The sequence below is a fragment of the Lates calcarifer genome, linkage group LG3, assembly GCF_001640805.2.
Source record: "Lates calcarifer isolate ASB-BC8 linkage group LG3, TLL_Latcal_v3, whole genome shotgun sequence".
Taxonomy (NCBI): domain Eukaryota; kingdom Metazoa; phylum Chordata; class Actinopteri; family Centropomidae; genus Lates; species Lates calcarifer.
In genome coordinates this window covers 14694931-14720107 of record NC_066835.1, presented here as the reverse complement: position 1 = coordinate 14720107, position 25177 = coordinate 14694931, and the positions used below count along the sequence as shown (strand labels likewise).

Sequence of the window (25177 nt, the reverse complement as noted above, 5' to 3'; positions counted from 1 at the left end):
GTTCTGGTTTTCCAAAAATATCATTTTTTATTTCACATGAAATGTTCACATTTAGCATATTTATCAAACAGGTCTTTTATATAATCTTCTATATATATATGTACATATCATACACTTCTCTTACTTACACATGTACAAAATCAGGTAACAAGAGTTCAGATAAAAAAAAGACTGACTTCAATGGTAGTCATACACTGTTGTGCTTTGTTGATCGAACCAGCCTGTCAGGTGAAGATGTGCTTGGCGACTCGCACTGATGCTGTGTCTTGTCTGTTGTGAACTGGTGACTATAACATTGTCAAATTATCCAAAACTGTGATCATTCATCTAAATAGGTGATTACTTCACTTTTTGTTAAGAAGTATTTGCTTGTTTTCTGCCTGGGACTTGAAACATGGAAAGAAAAGCACCATGATACAAAAGGGTGGATTGTGCAGTTTGTTTGTTTTTTGTTTTTTGTTTTTTTTAAAGAAATGATACCAGTTCTTCTTGTCAGACAGATTAACCAATACAGGGGCAAGATTCAACAAACAGAGAAGTCCAGCCTCCCTGCAATACACACAACAACTCAGTGTTTGCTTTTGGCAGAATAACAGTTTGTGTAATCACGCGTTCGATCAATCACTCCCTAACTCGCGTGCATTCTCTTACTCTCACTTCAATACACACATTTTTCCTTTCACACAAGTACTAACTCTACCAGGAGAGAGAGAGAAAGCCCCCCCCCCATCACCAACAGTCAACATTTCCTTTCATAAGCACATGGTATATACAGTAAAACTTCTCAGCTGCAAATGTCATAAATTATCTTCACAGAATGTACAAGTAACACAGTTCAATGTAGTGTGTGTTTTCATGTGTTACAGAGCATCTGATGTCAGTGTGTGTGTTTGTGTGCAACACTGATGTGGACTGTATGTGTGTGTGTGTGTGTGTGTGTGTGTGTGTGTCTGTACTGTGCAGTATTAGTGCTACAGTATATAAGCACATGGTCGAGTTTGCGAAGGAATGGTAGTGATGAGAACAGGCCCCGTGTTTGTCAATGCTACATTTAGAGAAAGTAATCACTTGGGACGTCAATGCCACTCAATACCATTACGATAACAATACAACAAATAGTACACAATAATCAAGGGTGGAATAGTGTACAAGTTGGAGAGATGACTGATCTTTGGCTCAAAAGGTAAGAGATGACTTTTTCCGTTAAATGCGGATTTACTCCATGTAAATTTATATCAATTTAATTCAAAACAGAGTTGGTGTCTTTGTTCTTGATTGTTCTTCAGCCACTTTAGGTTTCTCTTCCACTTCTTCATATTTTCTTCTAGGGCTATCATCCAAGGAGGTCCATGTATTCTGGAGAGAAAACCCCCAAAAATACAAATCAAGGAGAGCTTGGTCTATCCAAGAAAAACAAACAAAAAAAAAAAAAAATACTGTCACCTTTTCAAAAATAAGACGAAGCACATGTATTTCGTCTCAAATGCTCAGAGTTACTCAGCACATGTTGTGCAAGTCCATCCGTTCTTTGCAAGCTTAAAAAAAAAAAAAAAAAAAAAAAAAAATCTCTCCCTGTGGCCAGCACTGGGCATGAAAAACTGTCTTTTTGAGTCAGTGGTTTCATCCCCACGGACTGTCTTCATTGTAGTCCCTGAAAAAAAAAACTGTCTGCCAACAGCAGTCCTTTCATGTACTCTCAGTGTAACAATAGCAGTAATGAAAATGGGACCAGCAATGAGAGGATTGAGAGGGATGTAGCTGCCACTGCAGAGTTTGTCCGTACACTCTTCTGGACCTCTGGCAGGACTACCACTGGGTCATCTGCTTGAAGATGGGAGATAAAGAAGACACATTACTACCACATATTTACACCCCAGAGTAATTCTGAATGTGCCTGAATTGTTTTAGGGTCAGGGATAATTAGAGAGGACACAGGGCTGGTCAACATACCTGCAGGCAGTCTGTTGGACGGGTTGTGAGCTCCACCCCCAGCTCCGACTCCAGCCCCACCTGTGCCTCCTTTAGCCACTCTGGCCTCTTGAGAGCCTGAAAGAAAAGGAAAATGCCATCAATTACTCTGCCTGGGTGTTGCAGTAGCCTAACACGACTATTAGAGGTGACTATGCTGCTCTCCTTACAGCCAGGAGGGTGGTTGAACTCACCATCAGCAGCTACGACGTCCACCCTGAGCCTGAGGCACTCTTGTCCATGGTGGTGCAAAGGTTTGGCTGCAAGGAAGAGGAAACAAACAACACAGGCGTTAACATCCTAACTAATGCACTTATCCTCCTCTGGCCCCTTAATCCACCTTCATGCATGCGCGCATAAACACACACACACACACACATACACACAAACACTTGGCAACAGACAGAGGCAGGGACAAAGCTTTAGGAAGCCATCTGTGACCAGGCGAAGTGTGTCTTGTCCTGCCGTTTAGCTAATTACAGCCATGGTCAGGGTGACAACATTGCTTGCTCTTTGTGGTCACAGTCTAGCAGGGTAAGTATTGCATAAACTTGGCAAACTGAGCCGACACCCCGGTTTATGTTCACGGAAAGCTTCAAAGAGCCGGCCACCGAACTCCAGCATATCATGGTTATTACACAAACCACAGAACTTTGCCCAAGTCGGACCTACAGATTTTCAGCCACGCTAGCAGCATGGCTCTAAGAATGGCAATGACGACAGGTCGGTCAGTCTAACGGACTGTAACAACTCAACAATTATCGAATGGAACTCGATAAAATTTATGTTTCCCAGATTATGAATTGTTATGACTTTGGTGATCACCTGATTTTGCCCTAGTGCCACCATGAGGTTGACATTTGTGGTTTTGAGTGAAATGTCTTTATTACTTAACATCTGTCTTTAATCTTTATTTGTTAAACACTGATTCATGACCAACCTGCAAAACTAATGATATTGCCATTAGCCTCAGCTCTACTTTGAGTGTAGTGCTCATTAGAAAATGTTAGCATGCCAGCTAAATATTGAATAACAAGACCAAATGGCAAAAATTTGAGGGAAAGCTCAGCTACTCAGACACTTACAGATATAATAGTAGCTTTCTCCTTGGCGGAACTCCTTTCCCAGTGTAAACGGAGTAAAACGCTGGAACTTTTCGGAGAACTTCTCAGGGGCGTGAGGGGCAAATGGATGTCCACACTCCCAACGCATCTGGTCGTATGACTGGGGCTTGCAGGATTCGTAGTCCTCACGCTCCACCATGTAGAGCACGTATCGCTCGGCGTCCAGCAGTGGCACCTCGCCCTCGGGGTAATGGGGGCAGACGATGTCTAGGTAGTCATTGAGCTTCACCTCCACAGCGTAGTTGTTCCATAGAAACCTGCAGGAAGGAGGCAGAGGAAAACAGTTACGCAAGTGGCAGGAGACTGATAACCATGGTTATAGCATCGGAGCGGTAATAAATATAAGCCTCAAAACCTGTGATTATATATTGATCGGCTACACGCCAGTGTACAACAGGGAAATCAGAGGAAAGACTTAGAGGTCTGGGGATGAGAGATAGAGAGCAGGAAAGAGAGAGAGAGAGTGTGTTTGTGTGTGAAGATATATGTGTGTGTTGGAGTGGAATGGAGAGGGAAAACGCAATAAGGGGGAAGAGTGATCTGCAGCGAACATGCGCATAAATATGGATGAGTGTGCGGCCAATGTAGCTGCTGCTGCTTGCTGCTGTGTTGAGAGTTAGCATTGAGTGCACATTGATCCCATTTCCCACAGGAGTTGAATGATGTTTGCAGAGAAACATTAGCAGTCAGTTAGCCCGTCAAGACAGGAGATGAGTATCGACATCTGTTGGGCTACACACACACACAGACAGAGTGACAGAATGCATAACGATAAATTCACCTCAACAGAAGCAGAAATGCACCTGAGTTTACTCGAGATAGGGACAAGGTTAAAAATAAAGGTTACATATGTTTTAACCCATTCATTAGGGTCAGGGAGACAGGCAGACGAATACGACATGAGTCTGGTGACGGCCTGTAACTGTCTCCCACCACACTCCCTCTCATTACAAATACAGAGAGAGACAGTCAGACTGTCTGCCTCCCCTCCATTCCTCCCTGCATCCCTCCCTTCACTCCTCCACCCTCTTTACGATGGTCTTTAAGTAAACCAAACGTTCCTCCCTCTCCTCTTAGACCCGGGTCAAAGAGCACTCACAGAAAACATTTTGGCCTGTGTCAAATGTCCACACATAAACATCTCAGAGACAAAGTTTAAACTATTTAAATAACAATTTAGCAAACCCTGAGGCTATTGACCTCGCGGTTTGCTAAAATTGGCCTTATCCCAACTGTCCATAATTCTTTCCCCCTTCCGGATTTTCTTTCAGGGATATTATGAGTTTATCTCCAGGGAATCGTCACTAAAGGTATTTCGGCTTTGTCCCCTTCCCCCTGACTGAGTGACTGCTCCAGGGGCGGCTCACAGCTAATGCTCTCTTCTCAGCTAAAGCCATCTATCACTGGCCTGAAGCGGTAGCTGGCCACAAGCAACACACACAAACTCACACACACTTCCCAGTAATTCCCATCTATCAACAACCTAAAGCAGTAGCTACCTACTATTTGCACCCACCGAACCCACACACAGTCTCTCTCTCTCTCTCTCTCTCTCTCTTACACACACACACGCCTCCTCCCCTGGTACTGAGTTCCCAAGCGATGCCTATCAGTTTACCGTCTCCTACTGTTCTGGATCACCAGGGGTTCCCTGAGAATAAATGAAATTTGACAGACTTAAATATTTTCACAACACACAAGGAGAATGTGTGTCTAATGTAGGGGTTTGTTGCTTTTGCAATGAATACATGCATGGTTCGGCAAGCTTTCAGCACCTCAAAAAAGAGGCATCCAGCCAGAGTGAGTTAAGTTACAGATGGCTATTTAATCAGATCCACAGATCTCAAGGAGTTATTAGTCCAGAAAAATCAAGCCTACTGTGTGCTAAACTGGCACCTTTAGTGAGAAAAAACCTCACAGCTGAAGGTACTTCTTTCCTCAAGTAGATCTGTCTTTGAGAACACTGGTGTTTTCTCATAAACCCCCCTAAATGCAACAAGCAGCGTTTGGGGAGTTTGAGTTTGTGTGACAAGGTCCATATGTGTGACTAACGATCAAAGTGCACAGACACAGGCTCCCGTCGCTCGTTAGCTGGTGATGTTGTTTGTTGCCAGGGGTCTCCCTGGTACCCCCTGGTAAAAGGACAGACGCCGTGGCTCCAAACCCCAGGCCCTGACTCTTGCCCCCCCTCTGGCTCCCCCAACCCACCCCCCAATCCCTTTGCCCCTCTCCGCCTGACTGCATTCCCTCAATACTGATGACCAGATTAGCAGGCAACACCATTACAACAGCAACACGGGGCCCCGTTTGGAAAACAAGCACCTTTTTAGTATACTGATGAAACTTCCATCTAACTGTGCTGATAATAGTGTGCTCCAGCCAACTTTTGGGGGGTAGAGAGCAATAATTATCATTTTGCCATGGTCCAGACAGCTTAGTGCTTATCTGCAGTTTGCCTGCCACGCTCTGTTTACCAGATTGGCGCTAAAGTGTTTTTTCCCCCTGCCACTTTCAATTCCAGTCGAATCGATAACACTATTGAACAAACACTGTTGTCTGCCTCTGCCTGACAGAGTTATCATCCCCCCTGCAAACACTGGAAACACACACAAACAAAGTCCCTTCACCCGATCCCTCCCCTCCCCGAGCCCTGATTACAAACTGGCTGTGGTATGGTCCCAATGTGTTCATCAAAAGGGGGTCGAAGGGGGGTACAATTAAAACACAAAAAAGGGTATTAAAGTTGTCCAGGAGGGGGGTAATTATGCCCTCCTGCTCCCCACTTCCCAGCCCCTTTAGGCTGACAGTTTAGGGGTGGGGGTGGGTGGGGCAGAGGGCATGAATAGGCGTAGGGAGTGGGGGGGGTCAAAGGGCTTGAGTTGGGAATGGCTTTTGAAGTTTCTCTCAGTGAGTGTTTCTGTGCGAGTGCTACAGTTGCTTTTTCAATGCCACTGTTTCATACAGTGTCTCTATTCACAATGTGCCCATGCTGATGGAATACCTCACTTAGCAGAGAGGACAGCGGCTGAATACGCACCCAGGGAGGCTGGCTAGCGCCTTTTATTAACAGCAAATAGTTTTAATTATCCCGCTGCCTTTTGTTCCCCTCTAACGCCTCAGCATTGAAACGTTCCACATCATCAGCTTAATTAACTGATTGGGGTAACACACTTCAAAGAGAGCTCCGGCCTTTGTGTGAAAAGGTTTAGCTAACAAAGTCAAATCATGCCACCTTCACTTAAGCAGACAAAATCCTATTTCTCTCTGTCTCCCCCCAGTATGTGTCCCTTGTTATTTCCCTCTCGCAGCCTGTTTCCCTCTCTGTGTCAATAGGCTGTCTTCATTTATTCCCATTGTTTATCCCAGGATGCTCTCTTTTAATGACAGTGACGCTTTAGAAACTCAGCAGAAGCAACAGCATGGAGGAGTTGTTGTATTCTCTAGTTAAGGATGATTTGTGGAGCTATGGCAGATATGCAGCGAGGACTGTGTGCATGTGTGTGTCTGTCTCAGCCCGAGATATTCAAATTGTGCGATTGTTTGAGTGTGTTTTGAGCATGTGTGTGTGTTGTGTCTGTAGAGCTCTGAGGAATCTGGGAGTGTGTTTCGGTTGTGATAAGGTAGATAATGAATGCCAATAATGAACGACGATGATAGCTGTGAGGGAATGTCAAGCAGTCAGATGTGCGTGTGTGTTTGAGCACACAATCTGGTGAAAAATAGACTACAGGCTGTTCCCGGCCTCTCTTCCTCCTCTCCTAAGAAGGAATTCCTGATTTATTGGAGCCTCTTCAGGAGCAAGAGTCTAATCTCTCTTCTTTAATCTCTCTGGCCAGCGTTTTGCTTTCTTCTCCACCTCTACCCCCTCCTTTCATCCATCCATCACCCTCTTCATCTCTGCACTCTATTGCCCTGTGGAATGCCGGTCCTAAGAGGCGAAGAGGCCGCAGCGTGGATCAAAGGTCGGACAATCGCCAAGTCAGCACCGGAGAGTTTTATACACCGACAGTCAGCAAGAAGCGGCCTTGTGCATTTTAAATTCTACAGAGGGATGCTATGACAGGAATCGCTCTCTAAAATCGATTTGAATCTATTTTTATAGGCCATACAGGCCACTGCGGGACAAACTTGCACACATCTGACCAATGCATTTAAAACAGGAGCTCTAGACCACTTAACCTGTGCCGCCTCACAGACACAGAAACACATTCACCCTATGCTCATAAACATGATTATTTCCCCCCACGTTTTACACACACTATGAATGTGACCCAGAAGGTGACTGGCCTACGTCGCAGATGAGTGAACTGGAATGTGGGGACCACCTAATCGGCTAGTCCAAGCCTGGATTACTGGGCTGATCAGAGGCTCAGCTCGGGTCCATTCATCAGCACCAGACCCTGCTTAATACAGGGGGCTTAGAGTGGACAGCGAGGCCCAGAGCAGGGGCCGAGGCCCTGGGCACAGAGTAAAGGGGTGAGACAGGCAGGGTGGGGCTTTTTTTCTCTCTCTATTGTTCTCACATAGAGAGGGGGTATTACTCCTTTACACTGGAGTTTTGGAGTTGAAAAAGAGACACACAGACTACAAATGTGTGTGCGTAAGTGGTTGCAGAGGGGAAAGTGAGAGGTGTTAACAGAATAATGAAAGACACTGGACACAAGGGAGCTGTTTTCTTTTACAACATATATGTAGAAGCTACGTGACTCGATGAGGGAGGTGGCACATCAGAGGTCCATTGCGAGCTTAGTTAAGCTGGACTGTTTAACGTTATTGCTCAAACTCTTTTTTTGTTTCATCTGCCTATCTATTCATCCATCAACGTCAGCCGTCCCCTCCCACTCTCTGTCCGTCTTTCATCACTCAACAAGCAAACCAGATCCTCATGTCAACTCTACCCCCCAAACAAAAAGGCTTGCTGAACCAATCACAACCTGTCCCAGTGGCATTCCAAATATGCAACTTTCTGACCCACCGCACAATGCTGCATGGGTATGCCGTGGGGGGGTTGTCATAGAAACTAATATGGTCCAACTCTTTCAGCTCCACCCTTTTTACATAATATTCCAGCATTCATTCTTTGCACCGTGTGACTTTTTGTCATCCATCTCAATCAGCTTTCTCCCTGTCTGCCATTCAACCTTTGTCTGCGCGGATCGTTGGTCATTCTGCCAGCGTTCCTGGCTGAACTCGCCGAGCTGCTTTTGCCACCCAGCAAAATGACAAAGCTTTAAGTCCAGCAGCGAAATAATTGGCTGATTCCGCAGCACTAAGGAGGCTTAGATGAATACATATGCTCTTTCCAACTGTCTCACGCTTTCCCCTGAGCCATTTGTATCTTATAAGGGCCAGAGCAGAAAGGTCACCACTGACATCATATTTCTCAGGAGGCAAATATCTGTGTGAGAAAATCAATTTTCCTGGAATGATTTTCACAACGTAAAACTTTCATGTGCTGTGTTTTTCTTTTCTGCAAACACAGTCTAAGTTTATAACTTAATGAATCCCATGGAGAATTTTCTATATGTGAGTACAGGCCACAGTTATTAAATTGATTCCTAAATGTAGTAGGAGTAGTAGCAGCTTGCTCACATATATCTGGTAGTAAAAAAAAAGGCATTAATTCAACTGACCTCTAGGGGGTAGCAGTATTTGATGTGAGGAGATGTTTACACACTAAATCCAGACTCTCAACAAACAGGACAAAAAAAAAGGCAAGAGAAAGACAAAAGTTACACAATGACCCTTATTTAAACAACAAAACAAACACAATGGTTCATTTTCAGAGATAATATCTGACTCTTGCTGGCTAATTCATCCTCATCCAAACACTGCTGGTGGACTGAATGTCACCAAGACCTGACAAACAAGTCTAGAGGATACACACACTCACTCTGTATCTCTCCCTCACACAATATGAGAAAGAAAGCAAAGACTCCACTCATAATCGTGCCGTAATCATAAATCTGTGTACTAATGGTGCTTTTCTTCCTCTGTGATTTTTTGTGTTTGTGTGTGTGTGTGTGTGTGTGTGTGGGATTGATGCAGAGCAGAGAGGAGGAGCGGAGTGGGAAGGAGCAGGGGAAGTCTGCTACATAGATAAGGAAGAGGCACAAGGATGGGCAGGAGACAGAGAAACGCTGCCGGGGTTAACTGAGGTGACACTGATCAGAGGAGAATCCCAGATAGAGACGGGTAGAGATCTGACAATGCGGCAGGGCTGATCCAAAAATCATCCTCGGGGGGGCCTCGACAGCTGAGCCCATCCCCCGTAAAAAAAACATCTAATCACTATTAATCACTTCCAAACTGCTTATTTTCAGGGTTCAAACGTATTCATTTCTCAAACAAGCCTGGGAAATTCAATCAACCCCCGAGTCCAGACTTTTACGGTCTTGCGTGTGTTGGTGTGTGAGAACTGTATTGTTTATTGTGCAGACAGGATACGCAGTTTTCCCGGGAAAAGACGTGGCCAGGAAGTGCAGAACTTCACAGGGTAACACAGAGCAGACAGTGTGCAGACTTTGGTAACACCAACAGCACGCCTTCGGGAAGTTTAAACCTTTGGCCTGATTCACTATCTAGTGCAGTCAATAAAACAAACCCTCCTGTCTTTGACACTGCAGCAACAAGCAGGAATATCAAACACGGAATAAAGGAAAAAAACTCTTCTTAATATGGTCAGTAAAGTCTTCTTACAGACGTATGAAAGACGTCAACACACTTCAATGATCATTGAGCGTATAAGAGGCGATTACCATCCGTTTGACAATCTCTCAAAAGAGTATTTTCCCCAGATTGAATTCACCAGACAGATTACAAGACCAGATTAAGGGTGGTGGGAGGGGAGGGGGACAGATGATGTGAGAGAATGATGGAAATGGACTTGAATTTACTGAAGAGAACGTTGATCAGATGGGGGAGAGGACAGGAGCGAGGAGGGTTTATAGCGAAGACTGGATTAGGAAGTGAAGTGGGGAAACCTGGATGTTTTTCAAGGAAAGTGTGTTCGGTTCAGATTACTCGGAAATCACAGAAATCCCATATCTGTCGCACCTGCTGCTACAACTACACAATGTTATCTTTCATCTCTCGAACACGCACGCACATACAAGGAGGACAAGCAGACACTTTAACCTACTCCTACATGCATGCATTTGAGCTTTTCTTTAATTCATTTATTCAATTCCTCTCCTTTCATGGCCTGAGTTCTCAGACTGGCTCAACCATTTCCACTGCTCCAGCATGACACTCAAGAGGGGAGAAGCATACATGGACAGACAAGTGAAAAGACCAGGAAGACAGAGGAGAAAAAAGAAACAGGTTCACTGGGAAGACTAGAGTGGCTTTTCATGAGGAGTTAGAAGAAGGAAGCTTTAAGGGAAAAATCTGAAGGGGGGAGGAAAAAAAAGTGCGAAGGAAAGGGCAAAGTGCCTTGTGACGGATCGCCATGGGTGCCAAGAACGATAAAAAAATTCCACACCTCTTAGCATGCTTCCCTTCTTTCCCCCCTTTCTCTGAGAGCCAGAGTTGGAGGTGAGGAAATAATAGACTGAAAAGGGACAGCTTGTAAAGTTGAGATAAAAGCCGGTGAAGGAGCGAAGGGGACCGAAAAAGACGGGGGGAGAATGAGAGTTTCCCAGAGGCAGAGCCACGGATGTGTTGAAGAGGGGCCGGCCTGAGTGGCAGCCCGTATTCAGGGACCTCCGCTGTGACAGAATGACTGACAGATTGATAGAGGCCGTGCCACTTCATCACATAGCGAACTCTGACCCCCAATCAGTCACACCAGTTACTATTCTCTTTCTGTGGCTCGCCATGAAGACCCTTCCCCAATTTGTATGGGAAGCATGCCAAAAAAAACACCCATACTGACTGGATAAATACCAAGAAAATCCTTCATGTGGGTGAAACATACCTTAAATACCTCCCCCTGTTTGAGCCAACACAGCACAAAAAGCGTATTCAATTAAATGAAACCACTGAGCCAGCAAAGGTAAGCTAAAACAATCTGAAAGCGTATTCTGCAGATTTACCAAAAATCAAAGAGCTCATTAGAAAGGCAGAGCAAAACAAAGACTTCAGGTTTAGAGCAGATTAGCTCAAAAAACAGAGAAGGTGATGATGATGATGTTAAAATAAACTGTGGATCAAACAAATGTGTGTGAGAGCGAGCCATGAAACAGTTAACAGATTCACAGAACTGGAGACCACAGAACCAAGTTGAAAAAGGGAACCTGGCCAAGAAGAGGGGGAGGGAGGGAGGTGCTGGAGAGAGGGAGAGACAGGTACAAAGCAGAGGAGGAGTGGGAGGGGGCGGAGGGGGTGGTGGTGGTGGTCTACTCATGCTCTGTCAGCAGGGAAAAAAGGGGAAAGGGAGAGGGAAGCAGCGAAAGAGCAGATTATTGCCTCACACTGGAGTTGTAGAGTCCACGGGGCTCCAGGGACGATGTTAACATCAATCACAACTGTGTGGCACATGTGTGGTTGTGTGTGTGTGGATGACTGGGGTTAATGTGTATGAGAGCGCGTGAGTCACTCGAATCTGGCAATGCTGCAGATGTGAGTGAGCGCAAATCAGCGCAAGACACTCCCTTTGCGAAAAGACACGTACGCATGCTGGCATTTCCCTGGGACCCTGAGCTGACTGGGCACACTGGTGAATCTTCTTTTTCTGGGAATCAACCTGTGTGCTGGTGATTAAAGTGTCTGCTAGGCAAAAGGTTGCAAACACGCCAACAAGTAAAAAGGTCACAAAGTGCTGAGACACACACTGTCGGGAATAGATCTCACTTGTGCTGAAACAAAGCAGTCGTTAAAGTACAGGCAGATACGACCTTTGTGAGCCAGGCAGGCCCCAAGGCGTGCTCACACACATGCTGAAATCAGTGGAGAGCAGGGCAACAGTGCATGTATATGTATGAGTGTGAGTGTGTGTGTGTGTGTTGCTAAATCCCTCAACATACACACTGAGGAAAAAAGGAAATGAACCCGCACCACATGGACCAGAGCGATCAATCTGAGATTGATTTGATTAACGACAGCCCTCTGACCAATGGGATGGAACGACAAAGTGAGGGCCCAAAAAAAGGGGGAGGGATCACGTCTCATGAGGTAAAAGATGGACATCAACACACTGTATCGAGTAACAGGTCAAAGGGGAGAGCAGATTGCTGGGAATGATGAAAAGCAGCGAATGAAAACATGTCAGAAACTCTCCTTGCTTTTTCTGCGAATACAGGATTAAGAGTAGCCAAAGGGAGAGATTTAGCACAGTCATCCGGAAAAAACAGCAAGTGCAAAAAGACGGATTACTAGTATATATACAGGAATGATTACTGTCGTTCCGCAGCAGGGACACAACAAAACGCCTTTCCATCTGGGACTTTGACTTCATTCTGATTTTCAGTGAAAGGCTCTGCCACTGTAATTACGGCCTTTCTGAGAACAGTAAATGCTGTAGTTTTTTTAACCACAGGGGAGATCAGGAGAGAAAACAGTGTTTTGGACGCGAGCTCGTGGGAGAATATTTGAATATCTAGGTGTTTTAAACCAAGACGAGACATGTGTTAACTCACACGAGAGAGAGTGTGAGCCCAACACTGATTGATTTAGATGGCGTCAGCTGGTGTGATTGAGCGCCCTGGTTTAGTGATTGAGTGATTGTCTGCCAGGGAGTCTCTGTTTGTGCTTGTCCCGTGTGAGTGTGTGTGTGTGTGTCAGCTGGTGTGTTTGTGTTTGAGTGCACGTAGAAGTTCATTTAGGGTGTGTAAACCTAGCCCCCACTTTTTCGCACCCGCAAGCCGTTTCACCCCACCACCACCCCAGCCATCATCAACTATAATTCTAATTGACCCCCACTTATGCTGAATGGCCCCTAACCCCAACAATTTCAGCTCCAATTTCTCCTCCCTGAGCAATCCATCTCTCTCTCCCACAGCGTGACCTACTGGGCAGGTCTCAAGTTACCTCCTCTGTCTCTGTCATACGCCATTATTGCTCGTCTTACCACCTGAAATATGAACACCCCTATGTCTCCCTGACAGCCACGTAAACCCCCTCCCATGTGATATCTCTTGATTTAGGAGACACTGGCGACCTCCCACTCCTCTCAGAGGTTAGGGCTCTCTGTCAGATAGGGGAGGATATTGCAATAGATATTTCAACACGCTGTGCTGTGATTCAAGCCTGTAAAGTCAACACAAAAAACATGTTCCTTGCCAAGAAAAATTTCAAGTCCTCCCCCTGTAGGATTCAACCTAATGAATGAAGACACAGCAGCACCACAATAAGAGAACACAAACTCAGTAAAAATAATATAAGGAAAACACATACTGTAGGAGCACATGAAGAGTCCAAAGAAGGAGATGCAGCACTATTCACAGACCATTCCCCCTCCAAATGAAAAACTGAGCTCCTTGCATTTCCTTTCCTTATAAAGAGGCTTTCCTCCCTCCAAAGAATGAGCTGGTAAACCAGCTCACTGTCAGTTCACAAAAGATAAATACATGACATAACCTGATGTAACTAATCCAGGCACACAGATTGCAAAACGGATTAAATCTGAACAGGTTAGACAAAAAGTATTACAGGTAAACAGTCATAATAACAGGTTCGAACCCTAGAAAGGGAGGGAGGGAAGGAGGGGGGTAGGGAGAGAGAGAGAGAGAGACTCCCAACTATCTTTGCATTATCATCACAACAGCAGCCAGTTGCTCCCATCACAAATTCATCACAACAAGCTCGTTGAATATGCATGACCGCTCCAATGCACCTGAATATGGATCATAATGATCTGATCTGCATATGTGAAGTAGGTGAAAAGTTCATTTATATTTTACAGGTCTAACAAACAATCTTGGTTTTTGCTTTGATAAATAAAGAAAGGAGCGCAAGGGTGGGTTCAGGACCGCTGAATTAAAATCGGAAAGGAAAAAAAACAAAAAACAGAAATTTACTTTGGGTTCGTGCTGTTCCAGTAGACGCTGTGCCGCTCCGCTGAGGCGAACCAGGCGCAGACGCTCACGACGAAGCCCACAATCCAAACCAAATCCATGGTGGAGAGGAGTGGAGGCGTGCAGGGAGGAAGACACAACTCAGGTAGGTTGTGCAAAAAAGGAAAAAAGAAAAAGAAAAAGTTTACCAAAAAGAAATCGTCCGCGCACCTGGAGACTGTACGCTCAAACAAACACTTTACGCATGCGGTGGTTTTAAAGAGAAAAAAACAGGAGCGAGTAGATGATTCGTAGAGGAATGAAAACAGCAGAGAAGTCAGGTTAACTCGACAAATCCGTAGTGAATGAAAGCTTGTGCGGCGTGGAGGCTGGTTTTGTGAAACGCCCACAGCCGCGAGCCCCGCCCCTGTGCCGCGGCTGACCAATCAGAGACCTGTCCGAGAGACGCGAGCTCCGTGGGCTCATCCCGTATGCACCGTACTGTATGTTTATGTGTTGTACACATTATTACATCTCCAGCATGTGTCTAGATGAGCCAACAACGCATCTTTAAATATATTTACTGTGATCTCTAGTTCAGCGCTTTGAAATATCACATCCACTGACACTTGTTGAATATGCTTGTTTACAGTGACCACATCACGCTGCATGATATTTTTCCTTGACGCAGTAAAAATATCACATCTTGCAGATTCTATAGTACACTTGCTATCCTGCTACTAGATTAATAATTCTAGACAGGAAGGCAGGTCATAATTTGAGAACAGCAGCAGCCACAAACATGTCATTGCCTTTGTTATTTTGCAGGTAGGCTGTAAACAAGTGCTGTAAAACAGGAAGTCACTCATCAGTTACTCATGTAATCAGCCTTTATATGCTTGCATGTAAACAAAACATTGGCACAACATCTGAATTAATTATATACTGCAATCCCATTAAAAACATGACAAAATATAATTTAAAAAATATGCATAGTCAATTAAATAGCTCAGTGATACACTGTAAATGAGACCTGAACATCTCAAGCCGCAAAACATTATGTTAGTGTATTTGTTGCAAGCCTATGCTGCACAGTCTTTCTAGGGTTTTTGTCCACGTTTGAGTGTGTTCAAGCAGTAAAGTTTTTCTCCACTGTCCTTATCTATCATTTGAGTGCACCACCCTTTGCTTGAATACTGGTTGGGCAACATCTGGTGTGTTTGCACAGTGATTTCTAGCACTGAAGTAGGTATTTTTATCTTCCAGGTTTTTCTATGACTCTTTTGTGTGAAGCACAGACATTAGTGGCCACTATCACAGTATCTTAAATGTATTCTGAGGGTATTCATTGGTGATATTAACATGGACATTTTCAGTTAACGTTGAGTCTTTTAAATCATATATGAAATGTAAATAAAAGACAAAGATTGTACCTTCAGCTGGAGGCATAGAACCTCTCTGTGCTGTCAGAAGAATTGCAAATCCTGATTTTCATTTTCTGTTCCATTGACATGGATAATCTGGACTGCGAGCTGCTTGTTCAGCCTAGTGAGCCATATTGCCAGAGGGGGTTTTTCAAGCCTGCTTCTGCTTGACATGGCACTTTATTTGCTGTGCATGCTTAGCAGCATAAGAGTGTTCAAGGGTATCACAGCAAACAACAAAAAACCCACAGAAAAGTAAGTAAAAAGAAGGTAGGGTGGGATCCGGATAGTGGACTCAAACAGCTAATTTGCACAGAGTTTTTGGAAGGTTGACTCCATTTCAGGACGTGGGGTAGGATTCAGGGATTTGATCTGATAAACTCTGCAGGGATTTGGTCCATATTTAAGAAAGCGGTAAAGGAATGCAGAGAGTGCAGGATACACTCCTGATGTAACCACAATGTAACACTTAAATCTGAAAGGTATCCTATTCCACGGTAAAAGACTGAAATAAATCGAGCATTCTTACAGTATATGTGGCTCTGATGTGAACTTTTCTGAGATTTACGCTTAAACCTGACCTCATCTAGATTGGATTAACCATGAGAAAATGCGTGAAATTTTAGAAGGTTAAAGCTTCCACAGCAGGCCTGATATAGTTTCACAAGATAATTAAACTGTCAGGTAGACTGTTGATTGCACATCAACAGTTTATCTGACAGTTTAATTGTCACAGTGCTGTTACTCCCACTCATCTGGTGCTCCAAGCAGATTAAAGCAGCTTCTAATATCTATTTGCATCTTCTGTTAACCCAGGTCTGACTCTATGCTCTCTTGTCCTTATCTTTGAATAATCACCTCTATGAGACACCCACACCGCCATTCCATCGAGCACTTTATATAAACTCTTTATTTTTTGTTATTTTCTTCCTGCAACAAAAGATCCAGACTCAAGAGGAGGCTTCTATATATTACAGACAATGCATTCTGTATTCAGTGGTCCTGAGTATTCACAGTTTATGCAATCTGCATTAAAAATTCTGTCTAAACTGACAAACCATTTCAGATCTAACAGTGCAAATACAGAAAGGCACATATACATAGTAATTGTGTGCTATTCAGTGTCAAGCAGGTCACCCAAAATAATGTGCTTTGTATTCATGAAGAGCGCTCATCCCGGTGGATCAATTTTTTAGAGTCCAATTGTTTTTCCTGGCTCCGTGGGAAGATAAGAGGGTGAGAGGGACTGCCAACATAATTGTCATTTGCATTGCAGTCGAAAATTGTTGTGGAAAAGCTTTCACCACGCCGCAGACATTTATGTCAAAACTCTATCAGGAGCCAAATGAGTAGACCTTTAATTTCATACCAACCTGAAATACTGAATGAGTAAATAGAAAGATGAAGTGGAACAAAACTGAAGCTCAGCCCTGATATATGTGTTTTGTTTTGTTTAGTTTTAGGTTGTTTTTTTTTTTTTTACAGCAGACAGACAGACAGGACGCACAAACACACACACGCATGGTCCTCTGCTCGCTTTGCATGTCTGCATAGACACAAAAGCAGGCGCACACACACACATAAACACAACCCTATTCACCTCAAATCCTGACGGAATTTGCACTGAGCCTGTTCTGCGGCATGAAAATAAGATATAGGAAAATGATAGGGAAAACCTGTTTCATGTAGGCATGGGAACTTGACTGTCCATAATTTGTTTTTTTCAACCATTTCAACCAGAGTAATTAGATGATGTCATCCAGTTGCACTTTCCGTGATCCTGAAAAGAGAAATCAAAACACTGGATTTTTTCCCCTCCTCACTAAAATCTATGAAAACTATAAAAATATCTACCTCTGCTCAGGAACAAACCTACTCTTTATGTCTGGTGGATGTTCTTATGATGTTAACTTTGTCTAACGTGTTCTCAGACCACATCTAATCTGCTCTTTCGGTTCACCTCAACCCGAGCAGGTTGTTACAGATGTGGCAGTGAGTTGCCTTCTCGTCTTCGGCCGAGGCTCGTTGCCACTTTCTTCCCTCTTGCTCTCCAACATGGCCATTAAAGGAGAAGTGTTTGGGCCCTTGGCCGTGAATACAAATGAGAGATTTAATGACAGACTGTCATCATGTTCCCATCCTCAAACAACATCCCACAGCCCAGTGGTGCTCAGTCCAGTATGTGTGTGTGTGTGTGTGTGTGTGTGTGTGTGTGTCTCTCACTACATTGGCCTCCTCAGTTTGTGCCCTCCATTGTCAGTCAATGCAGCTCCTCTGCAGGAGTTGTTCCTGAACCTATGAGGTCTTTCTTTACACACAATGGAGGTGAAGTGTTTCCTGTAATTAGCATTGCGCAGGTTTACCTCCTCTTATGAAACAGAGACTGTAAAGACAGCACAACCATCCTTCCCTCAATAGTTCGTTTGTGAGGAACAAGTTTGTTCATGGTCTTGTTTTGGCCTGCACTGGTACAGATGTTGATTTTTCTTAGTCCTTCCTGAGGCAATAGAAGGCACTGTTAATGATTAGGTGGAGCAATTTTAAAGCAAAACAAAGGTGATCAGTGAGTCACCTCAGCATTGCAGCAAAGAGATGAAGTGGTAAGTGCCGGTTCTTAATCAGCTGTAGTTAATTATCAGAGGTAAACAAAGAGGTGCTTAATTGTGCGAAGCCGTATCCAATGATCAGTGTCATCTGAGAGATTGGAGTTCAGGTAAGACTACACAGACGACATCTCAGTGAGCGGCCTCGCCGATAACCAGGCAGCCGCTGCGCTTAGACATTCAGGAAGGCACACTGCACACACACACACACTCAGACGCACCCACACACACAGACACACAAATATGTACGCCTGCATACCCAACCATACAAGCCAAACTGAGAGACAAAGAGCAGCTGAGAAGGAGGCGGATGAGGAGGAGGAGGATTGAGGAGAAATGCAAACACAATGTTAGATAACGAGAGTGTAAGACCAAGAATGAAAGCTAAAGTGAGGAGGCGTGCGAGATGAGAGTGAAGAGCTTAAAAAAGATGTACTTAAGAGGGACAATATGCAAAGTAAAAAGATGCAGGAGAAATGGAGCAAAGGGGGGATAAAGCATAAGCAACAATAAACCTGTTTTCACAGATATAAGATGTGTGGAAACCTTTGGGCCAGTAATTAGCAAACATGGTACCTCCACTGACCTGTAATTATGGCTCCCTCCCTTGGGCAAATTGAAATTTTAGAGGTGCGATGCATCATTTCCCTTACACTGTCAAGATCTAGTAAATGGTGTCTGAGATATTGCAGGTGACTCACAGACAAACAAATGAACAATGTGGTGCCCTCTCCGGGGAAATGCAGAGTCATTTTGAAAAGGCCAGAGAGCAGCAACGAATGGAGGGAGCCCACCTCATCCATCTCTCTCGGTCTGAGGCAGTGCAAAATCTACATGTGAGACAGAAAAACCTACAGGAAGTTTAATAACGAGGAGGAGATATGAAGGAGGGAGGTTTAAAATAAAGGTGAAAAGAGACTTAGTGTGTAAACATAAATATATTTGAGGCGAAAGTAAGTGCAGAGGAGAAGCGGAAGGAGGGATGGATGCCAAATGAATAAGAGGGGGCCGGCAAGAGAGTGAGAAAGATAGAAATAGACAGGAAACAAACAAGAAGGACAGAGTGAGAGTGGAGAGGCACAAGATGTAATAAGATGTTCAGATGAGGCGTAACATGCAGACACAAAGATGGGGGGGAAGCAGGCAGGGGAGCAAGGCTGGAAAGATGGAGCAAAATAATAAAGAGGAAGTGAGGAGAATAGTGATTAGAAAAGCAGAAATAGAGACAGTCGAAGAAAAATAGCTGAGAGATCAGAAAGAAAAGGGTTTGAAAGATGCATAAAAGGTATAATTTCTCGAGCAAGGAGACAGTGAGAAAGACAGGAATACACTAAAATAAACATTTGGGGTGGGGAGAAAGACTGAGAGGGAAAAAGGGTGGGAGAGGAGTTTGAGTTAAGGTAGGGAGGCTTCAAGAGAAACCACACAAGTTTTTTTTATTTACTTTTTTATTTATTTACAAAACAAAAGCCAAAAAATGTATGCAGAGAAAAATTTGGAGCTAAGTGGTGTGAGAAAGGGAGGAGGGGGATGGGGGTGGGGAGCTGTACCAAAGTGGGCAGGTGAAGGAGAGTGAGAAAAACTGAAATTGAATAGTGGAATGCAAAAGTACTTTTTAGAGAGATACAGATAGGCTGCACAGAGAATGAGAGGGAGAGACTGACACTCAAATGTAAATTGGGGGGAGGAGGATGAAAAAGCTGCACACTGGTGGATTCCTCAAAAGCCCCTTCAATATGCATGAGGGCAGTTTCCATAGACTCCAAGGCAGCCACAAACAAGCGACAGAACAGAGAGGAGAGGAGAGCAGCGACGCAGGTTGTGTTGAAAAGAAAGAGCTCCTCTCCTGTCAGCAGACTTTACAGTGTGTCCGGAGGAGTCCAGAAGAGAAAAAAAAGGTTGGTGGGGTGGGGTGGGGGACCACCCAGAGCCACTGTTTACAATCCCCTGCTTTTCTGTGACACAACAACACACAACAGCCTGGGAGAGTGTAGTGGAGGAGGTGCTCAGCGTGAATAACCTGCCCGCTAAATTACAACAGTATACCGAAGCACAATTACATCATTACAACACAAGACAGAGAGTGAAAGGGAAACCAAAATCATATCGCTTGGTAAACAACCCAGCTCCACAATGGGATTTTAAACAGAGAGCTCTGACAATCTCGCAGGGGCCAGCTGAGCACCTTTCTCCAGAGGAAATCGGTAGAATGGCGAGCTGAATAGTAATGCCAGTGGGTTTTTTTTTGGAAGGAGCTGTAGGCTAGATGCACCTGATCCCAGAGAATAGTCAACATAACCAGATTTGAGAGGGAACAGCATGTACTCACGCTGTCAATCCCAAGGATGCTGAAGTGGTCTACGTTTGCTCATTACCCCCCTGAAATACGCTGAAATGAAAGTGACATGCCCCCCCCCAGAAGAGCAGCGATCTGTCCAAAGCGCCCAGGCACTGATAGGCCCCGGGGAGCCTCTAGGGGAAAGAAGAGGCATCTGCAGTTGCCATGCCCGGAATAGTGCCATCCTGACTGTCAACTGCTGACAGCAACAGCAAGTGACACCATTGCTAACAAGAGGTTATACTTTACATGCACGTACGCTCGATGGATACAGTGCCATCGCTGCTGACTCTACTGCTGACAGATGGGGGAAGTAGTATTGATGCAACTTTCCAACTCTGAAGTTGCTCTCTGCAACTTGTTTTACTGATAGTGTGAAAGTGAAAAAACAGGCATTGATAGAGTGTTATATAATTGAAGATGGTTTAGGGCTTTACAGCTGAATCATTGCAATAGATGGTGTGAAAAATATGCAGTGCAGAGGTCTGGATGTATACACACACAGAGACAGTGTGGTAAATAGATGGCTCGGGGCTTTTCGGCTGAAACAAGATAGTGTAGGAAAAAAAAGAAAAAGCTGCCGCTCCAGAAGTCTGGAGGAGCACAGAGATAGTGGTAAATCCAGCTGACACGAATGGTGCGCCTGTGTGCATGCTGAAGATGTGTTTACATAAGTCTGTTTATGAATGAGCAAAAGGGAGTGCATGTGTGGTCTAGGGCTGCAAAAGGAAGAGTTGTGTCTTTTCTCTGTGCAAGTGTGCCATGCTAAAAATCTGCTTAATAGCAATTACCCCACCCTCCATTCAAACAGGCACATGCTACCACTCTGCCTTATTACTCCAGGCAATGAGAGAAAGACTTTTACAGCCTCTGACCTCGCTTCCTTTTTTCCATATGAACAGGCGTCCCTCTGCCACGGCACACTCCGCTAGTCAAACCTTCCTTTCTTAAGGAAATACGGAATAAGGACTGAGGAAATGAATTTTATTGCCCCATTTTCACTCCCTCTGCCTATTGACAAAGGCAGCACTGCTCACCCTCTGCGACTTCTGCTCTCCCATTACTTAAAGAGAGGAAGGGAAAATGAATTTTACAGCATTTGGTCCTATCTGTCTCCTCAAACAGCCCCCCCCATCTGAAGTGGCACACTCTGCCACTATCCCTCTTTCTCATTACTTAACACAAAGATTGGAAATGAATTTTACCGCCCATGCCCTTTCTTCTCCCCACAGCACCATCCTACAGTTACTCATCCACTCTACTCTTATTGTCTCTCTCCCGCTCTCCTTTGCAGCCTTAAAGAAGGAGAAAATCAATTTTACAGCACCCTCTCCCCCGTAAAGTGGCACACTTCAGATTTTTCTTGTGTCTTCCCTTTCTACTTGCTCAAAAAAAGAAGGGGGCTAAAATCAATTTTTGGCCTCAGCTTCCATTTTACAGCCCCGGGCCTTCTCCAAAAGAAGCGGCACACTTCATCCTTCTGCTTCTGCAGCGCTGCCCTCTCTGAAAGCCTCACAATGTATTAGCATACAGGTGGTGTCTTTTGTCTCCTTCTGAGGCACACTTCCTGCTCTGTATATTGCCCATGTGTCCACTTTGAACGGCCCGCCAGTGGAGGTATTGTGAAAAGGGCCAAGGGTATTAAAAGGTCACTTAAGATAACTGGCCCTTCTGTTGCCACACCTCCTTCGACACCTCCCATAGATAAGGTGAAGTCATTAGTCTGGGGTTGAGCTGCCCTTCCCCTGCAGCCCCAGTGTCTGCGTGAGCCCATTCAGTAGCACAGGGAGCATGTAGGGGTAACTGAGGCTATCTGGCTTTTTGATCTTGCTAAAACAATGTTAAATGGTTGAGCTTAAAATGTGAGCACTCACGTTCCACCTACCACAGATTTTTTTTCCTTCTTACAAAGAAATATTATTATGATTATGGGTATTATTTTTCATTTGAAACACTCACACAGTGCATTTTCTACCAGGCAGGTCACAGAAAGCACTGGCTTCAAAACAGATCTTTTGATTCCTCTCCTCCCCCAAGACGTGCACTGTTACCGCAACCTCTTTTACATGACTACACACATATCTGCTGCCCAGATGCTAACCCCCCCCCCCACCGTTCCTCCCTGCCTCCACCACTCCTCCACTCCTCTTTGCTCCACTTGTGGCTGCTGCTCCAGCACCCTATTCATTAACAGCTTCTTAATGCTCCCAGATGGGGTGACTGTAATTTATGGTGGCCTCAGTGTGTTTAGGTTTGTGTGTGTATGTGCGCGTGTGCACGAGTAGGTGTGTTTATCCATAAAATCTATGCATAGCAAGCAGATTTGTTTATGTGTGTAACTGATTAGAACCTATCAAAAAAAGCATTATCTTAATTAGACTGCACCTATGATTATTTGGATCCATTTTCCACACAACATTTGCACTCGCTCAAGAGTAAACTGTGAGCATATGCAAATATGTTTGTGCTGATTTGCCTCTCCGTCCTTTGTTTGACTCGGACAGGAGCACGTATCGCTGGAGGGCAGAGTGAGGACAGCGATTAAGGCACATATTTCAGGTTTTCACTTCGCTCACTCAACAAGGGTTTTGTCTCCAAAACTGACCTCAGCTGGAGCGGTGCACTTTTTCCATTCCGTTTTTCCCTCCACCGTGTACCACTTTGCACTTGGTGCTGCTGAGTTAAGATGTCATGGGCTCGTGTGGGAAGTCCCCGCATCCACGCAAACATTAACATGTGTGAGCAGCATGTGCGTGTGCACGTGCGTGCTTATGTGTAATTGTTTGTATGCTCACGTGCATGCGTATCTGACTGATGTTCCATGCCCCAAACCTCAGCTTACGGATGCTGGCATGCTCACTCCCTCAGATTGCGGAGTATCGATTCCTAGCTTCTCCCCTGGAGGCTGAGGAAGGGTGGAGGTGGTGGTGGTGGTGGGTGGGGGTTACAGAGGTTATAGCAGATTTGCTGGCTGTATGCTTTGCCAAGGAAAGTCTGTTTCCTAGAAATGGGGAGACAAACACACACAACACTCGTGCAAACAAACACACGGACAGTTCACTTGGCCTAAACACAGCACACACATACTGCAAAAGCCCACCCGCGTTTGGTTACAGTATAACATACACATACACACCCACAGATACACATAAACATAAGCCTGTGCACTACACACGCTCAGACTGGTACACAGACATGACAAACTGCTGCGTTAAGAGGGAACTTTCCCCTCCTTGACTCTTTGACCATGTTGCATTTCCTGCACCTCTCTCCCCTGCCAGTCGGACGGAACTGCACACACACACACTCTCAGTAAAAATAATCCCTCCAAGGGCCAGTCAGCACTCGCCGGGCCCTGCTCTGAAAACACAGGGTGCCCACATCGCCTGTTAGCAGCACCATTTCTATTTGCGGAGACGTGCACGTTGGGCAACAGTCAGGCTCCAGTGGTGGGAACGGGTGGCCTCACAGCGTGGCAAAGGATTGTGGGAAGGGATCGTTTGGGAGAGAGCGGGGGTTTTCGGGGTCCAACTGTTGCACCTTTGAGCACTTATTCCTAATTACTCCGTTTGTGTTCGACGTCGCTAATGGTTCGCAGACGTGACACACATGTGGAGACAGAGGAGGAGAGGGCTGAGATGATGGAGTGCTACATGGGGACACACTATGCACCAATATCCTGCCCCACTCGAGCCACTGAGCAAGAAAAACAGATGGAAATGAGCACCAGCGTGCTCTCCAGCAGACGTGTAAATATACGTATACACACACAGATGTGCATACAGGTTCAGGGACGTGAGCACAAAGGCACAAAGGCTGGAAGGAAAACAAACACAGACGGTAGAATTTTTGGTAGCGTTCGCACTCTCTTTAGCACGCATGGATAGGCTGTCACATCCAAACACACACTCAAACACACACACGCACACACACGTGCATGCAGGCCAAGTATGTCCTCATCGCCAGCATGCGTAGATAAGTATATGTGTGTGCGAGTGTGTCCTCTCCGAGTCAACCACAATGCACAGCTGGCGAGGAGAGAGAGACCCGAGTGTGTCAGTGTGGTCAGGTCAGGGGCCCCGTCTCTCTCCACTTTCTCCACCGTCCAACTTCTCTTCTTCCTCTCGTCCTCCCTTGTTTTTAATGTTGCCTTCCTCTCTCTCGGTCACATTTTGGCATGTTCATCCGTCTGTCAGCCTGGGTTGTCCAGACGCTGGCCCTTCCCAGGTTTCTCCCAATGCAAATATACAAGCATGCAGATGGAAATTTAGGCGGAACAAAAAAAAGAAAAAAAGAGGGAGACAGAGAGTAAGACAAGACTTCCTAGAACTGCAGAGACACATGCATTTAGAAAGGGACACATATGTTTTTTGGACAAAGCTAAACACAAAAATGCAGATATTTTAATTCAGTATTTGCAAATTGCACAGCAGTAGCTGGCTTGGTTCACACGCTCACACACGTCGCTCTGTCCACCCTCTGCTGGACATGTCTCGTGTAAGCGCTGACCACATTAAAAATACTCAAACAAAACATTCACTGTGTAATACCAAACACAAAGGACCACAAAAGACAGAAAACCGACTTATCTAAATACAGTCATGGGTCAGGGACAAATGGCTCAGTTTATCTTCAGTAACAAAGACCCGGGGGTGTCACGAGGAGACAAAACACAAACTCCTGAAACATCAGAGGAGAGTCCATGTTCGGCCTTGTTGGAAAACACATCAGTGTGTTTTACATGGAGAATAACCCTGAGAAAATCCTGGATGTATTTTTTTTATGG

At 45.0% G+C, this 25177-nt stretch overlaps 1 protein-coding gene across 2 annotated transcripts; it reads right to left on the bottom strand.

Moving 5' to 3' along the window:
* Position 1: 1 nt before the first annotated feature.
* Positions 2-14408, bottom strand: efna1a (ephrin-A1a). Of its 2 annotated transcripts, none has more exons than XM_018685036.2 (5): positions 14051-14408; positions 3054-3349; positions 2163-2228; positions 1951-2046; positions 2-1824 (listed from the first exon to the last, which is right to left on the bottom strand). In XM_018685036.2, exons 1-5 carry the CDS (start codon positions 14146-14148, stop codon positions 1697-1699), a joined length of 684 nt encoding a protein of 227 aa, XP_018540552.1. In that variant the 5' UTR covers positions 14149-14408; the 3' UTR covers positions 2-1696. The 2 variants fall into 2 exon arrangements, with proteins under 2 accessions (XP_018540552.1, XP_018540553.1); XM_018685037.2 differs by having other exon boundaries at positions 2-1821.
* Between the last annotated feature and the right edge of the window lie 10769 nt (positions 14409-25177).

Excerpts from the sequence above, each read along its gene's own strand:
- efna1a (XM_018685036.2), bottom strand. The coding sequence starts at position 14,148 with ATGGATTTGGTTTGGATTGTGGGCTTCGTCGTGAGCGTCTGCGCCTGG. Across the intron at positions 2,229-3,053 it reads AGAAAGCTACTATTATATCT|CCAAACCTTTGCACCACCAT; the intron begins GTAAGTGTCTGA and ends TCTTCCTTGCAG. Across the intron at positions 2,047-2,162 it reads GGACGTCGTAGCTGCTGATG|GCTCTCAAGAGGCCAGAGTG; the intron begins GTGAGTTCAACC and ends CTTTTCTTTCAG.